Raw genomic sequence first — 2,950 nt, forward strand, 5'->3', positions numbered from 1 at the left:
AGTGCGGGCCCCTGATGGACCTCTCTCTGCAGGCCTGGTGGACACGTGCAGGGAGTGCGGGGCCCGCGCTCTGGAGCTCCTGGGGCAGCTGCAGGAGCAGCAGACTCTGCACCAGGCCCAGCCAAGCCTGGTGCGACGCCCCCTGCAGGGCATCCTGCAGCTGGGCCAGGTGAGGGCTGCAGCCGTGGTCCTGGGCGTGGGCTGGGGTCCCCGATTTCCCTGCACTTCCCTTTAGTTTGGGCTGAACGGGTGGTCCTATGCAGAGCCGGCAGCTGGAGGACACCGGGCATGGACAGCATCGCCGCGTCCCAGCCTGCTGCTGCCCCAGCCTCTCCCGGACTCCTCCGCGGGGCCTGCCCCCTTGACTCCTCTGCGCTCTCTTCCCCAGGAGCTGAAGCCCAAGAGCCTGGATGTGCGTCAGGAGGAGCTTGGGGCCATGGTGGACAAGGAGATGGCGGCCACGGCCACGGCCATCGAAGATGCTGTGCGGAGGATTGAGGTAACGTCTGGGGTGCAGGGGCTCCTCTGGGTTCTGCAGGAGCCTTGGGGACTGGGCTGGGCTGAACGCAGGCTCTGCCTACCTCTGTGCCCCTTGCCTCTCTGCAAGGGGCAGGTGGCCTCTGCAGCTCACAGCTGGGAGGGTGGGGAGGTCACCCCACTTTTCTGCCTCAATCCGCACCCTGCCCTCCACCCCCACCCCCACCCCCGTACCCCTTGCCCTGTCTCCCTGCGGCCTCCTCTCCTGCTCAGTGGCTTTTTGGCGGGGGGTGGGGATGAGGGGGTGGGCTTGTCCGGCGCGGCATCCCCCTGCCTCCCGCGCCCTCCTCCCGGCGCGCTCACAGCTCCGTCACTGGTGTAGGACATGATGAACCAGGCCCGCCACGCCAGCTCCGGGGTGAAGCTGGAGGTGAATGAAAGGTGAGCCCTGCTCATGCCCCCCACAGCCCCCCGGGTTCCCGGGTGTGCTGTCCAGCCTGCTCGGCTCTCTAGAAAGGCCTGGGAACAAGCAGGCACATCCCCCCTGCCATGGGAGCCCCCCCCCCAGCTGAGCACCCGTGTCAGGGCCCAGTAGTCGTTCACCGGAGAGCCGACTCCCTGGCGTCACACTGAAGATTCTTCTCTCCCCCACATTTGTTCCCCTCAGGATCCTCAATTCCTGCACAGACCTGATGAAGGTGAGTGGCTGGCCGGGCCCCCAGGCTGGACTGTGCGCCTGGGAAAGTCCGCCCAGCCCTGAGCTGTGTTCTGGGCTTGGCAGGCCATCCGGCTCTTGGTGACCACATCCACCAGCCTGCAGAAGGAAATTGTGGAGAGCGGCCGGGTGAGTGAGGCCCCCCTCTGGTCGGCCCGTGCATCCCTGGCTGGGCCAGGTGGGGCCCTTCCCTGTCAGGCCAGATTCCTGAAAGGACCATGACCTCCGAGCCCTCTTCATCCCAGGCCAGAACCCTCTTGGCTTCAGCGGGTCTCTGGGCTCCTTTGGGCAGGAGCTCCTGGACCTGTGCAGTGATGAAACCCCCCCCACCCCCAGAAGGCACACAGTGTGCCCCGGATTCACAACCCCACACCCACCCCCCCATGGCCCCCCGACGCCCTCTTGTGGTGGAGGTGAAGGCCCAGCAGCCGTGGAGATCCATGGCCACCGGTGATGTCACTGACTGGCCCCTCTGCCCTGCCTTCTGTTGCCACTAGGGGGCAGCCACGCAGCAGGAGTTTTATGCCAAGAACTCTAGGTGGACGGAAGGCCTCATCTCCGCTTCCAAGGCCGTGGGCTGGGGAGCCACGCAGCTGGTGTATGTCGCCCCAGGTGGGGGGCAGCAGGGCGTGTGGTGCTCAGGGTCTGGGGAGGGAGTGTGGCGGTGGCCCGGTGGCTGCAGGGTCGGAGACCCAGGCCTGCCCGGCTCTGTCCACAGGGAGTCGGCGGACAGGGTGGTGCTCCACACGGGCAAGTACGAAGAGCTCATCGTCTGCTCCCACGAGATCGCGGCCAGCACGGCCCAGCTCGTGGCAGCTTCCAAGGTGAGGCTCAGTGCGTGGCGGCCTCTCGCCTTTGGTCTGGGCTGTGGCCAACGTCTCCCCGTGCGCCCAAAAGCCCCTGTGCGGGCGCCTGAGCATGACCCACCCCCCACTCCCCCAGGTGAAGGCAGACAAGCACAGCCCCCACCTGAGCCGCCTCCAGGAGTGCTCCCGCGCCGTCAACGAGATGGCCGCCAACGTGGTGGCCTCCAGCAAGTCCGGCCAGGAGCAGATCGAAGAGAGAGGTGCGGGTGGGCCCTGGTAGCAGCTGGGGTGGGGGCAGGCGCACAGACACTCACCCCTGCCCCCCGCCCCGCTCTGACCACAGACACCATGGACTTCTCTGGCCTGTCTCTCATCAAGCTTAAGAAGCAGGAGATGGAGACCCAGGTGAGTGTCTGCTCCTGTTTGGGGGCTGAGCTCTGGGCAGGCGGGTGGCACAGGCCGTGAGGCCATCCTGAGCGGGCTTGCGGGGCTGCAGGTCCGCGTCCTGGAGCTGGAGAAGACGCTGGAGGCCGAGCGCATGCGGCTGGGGGAGCTGCGGAAGCAGCACTACGTGCTGGCTGGGGCCGTGGGGACGCCCAGCGAAGGGGATCCCGGCCGACCCAGTGCTGCCCCCCGCAGCGGGGCCTCCAAGAAGCCACCCCTGGCCCAGAAGCCCAGCGTGGCCCCCCGGCAGGACCACCAGGTGCCGGCGTCAGCGCCCGGGCAGGGAAGGGTCCTGGGCTGTGTGTGGTCTGTGTCTCTGCTCCCCAGTCTGCAGGGCACAGGGCCTTGGGGAAGTTGGGAACCGCCAGTAACATGGGGAGGATGGTGGCAAGGGGAAGAGGGAGGCTGGGAGGCTGATTCAAGGGACAGACGCAGGGGGCAAAGGGGAGGTAGGGTGTGTGGGGGCCTGGCCACGCCCACTGAGCCCCTCACCTCTTGACTCCCGCAG

General features: G+C 67.4%; 1 protein-coding gene across 3 annotated transcripts in view; it reads left to right on the forward strand.

Moving 5' to 3' along the window:
• HIP1R (huntingtin interacting protein 1 related) overlaps positions 1-2,950 on the forward strand; it is a 29,091-nt gene that overhangs the window by 22,555 nt on the left and 3,586 nt on the right. Inside the window, exons 22-31 of one of the 3 annotated variants that reach the window (XM_032310654.1) lie at positions 33-169; positions 389-499; positions 860-918; positions 1,145-1,175; positions 1,259-1,321; positions 1,690-1,790; positions 1,911-2,016; positions 2,135-2,258; positions 2,342-2,403; positions 2,495-2,701. In XM_032310654.1, the coding sequence (XP_032166545.1) occupies positions 33-169; positions 389-499; positions 860-918; positions 1,145-1,175; positions 1,259-1,321; positions 1,690-1,790; positions 1,911-2,016; positions 2,135-2,258; positions 2,342-2,403; positions 2,495-2,701 (1,001 nt within the window). Of the gene's footprint in view, positions 1-32; positions 170-388; positions 500-859; positions 919-1,144; positions 1,176-1,258; positions 1,322-1,689; positions 2,404-2,494; positions 2,702-2,950 lie in introns of those variants that run through there. The other 2 variants (XM_032310655.1, XM_032310653.1) reach the window with 2 other exon arrangements.

This window comes from Mustela erminea, chromosome 13 (genome assembly GCF_009829155.1).
Source record: "Mustela erminea isolate mMusErm1 chromosome 13, mMusErm1.Pri, whole genome shotgun sequence".
NCBI lineage: Eukaryota > Metazoa > Chordata > Mammalia > Carnivora > Mustelidae > Mustela > Mustela erminea.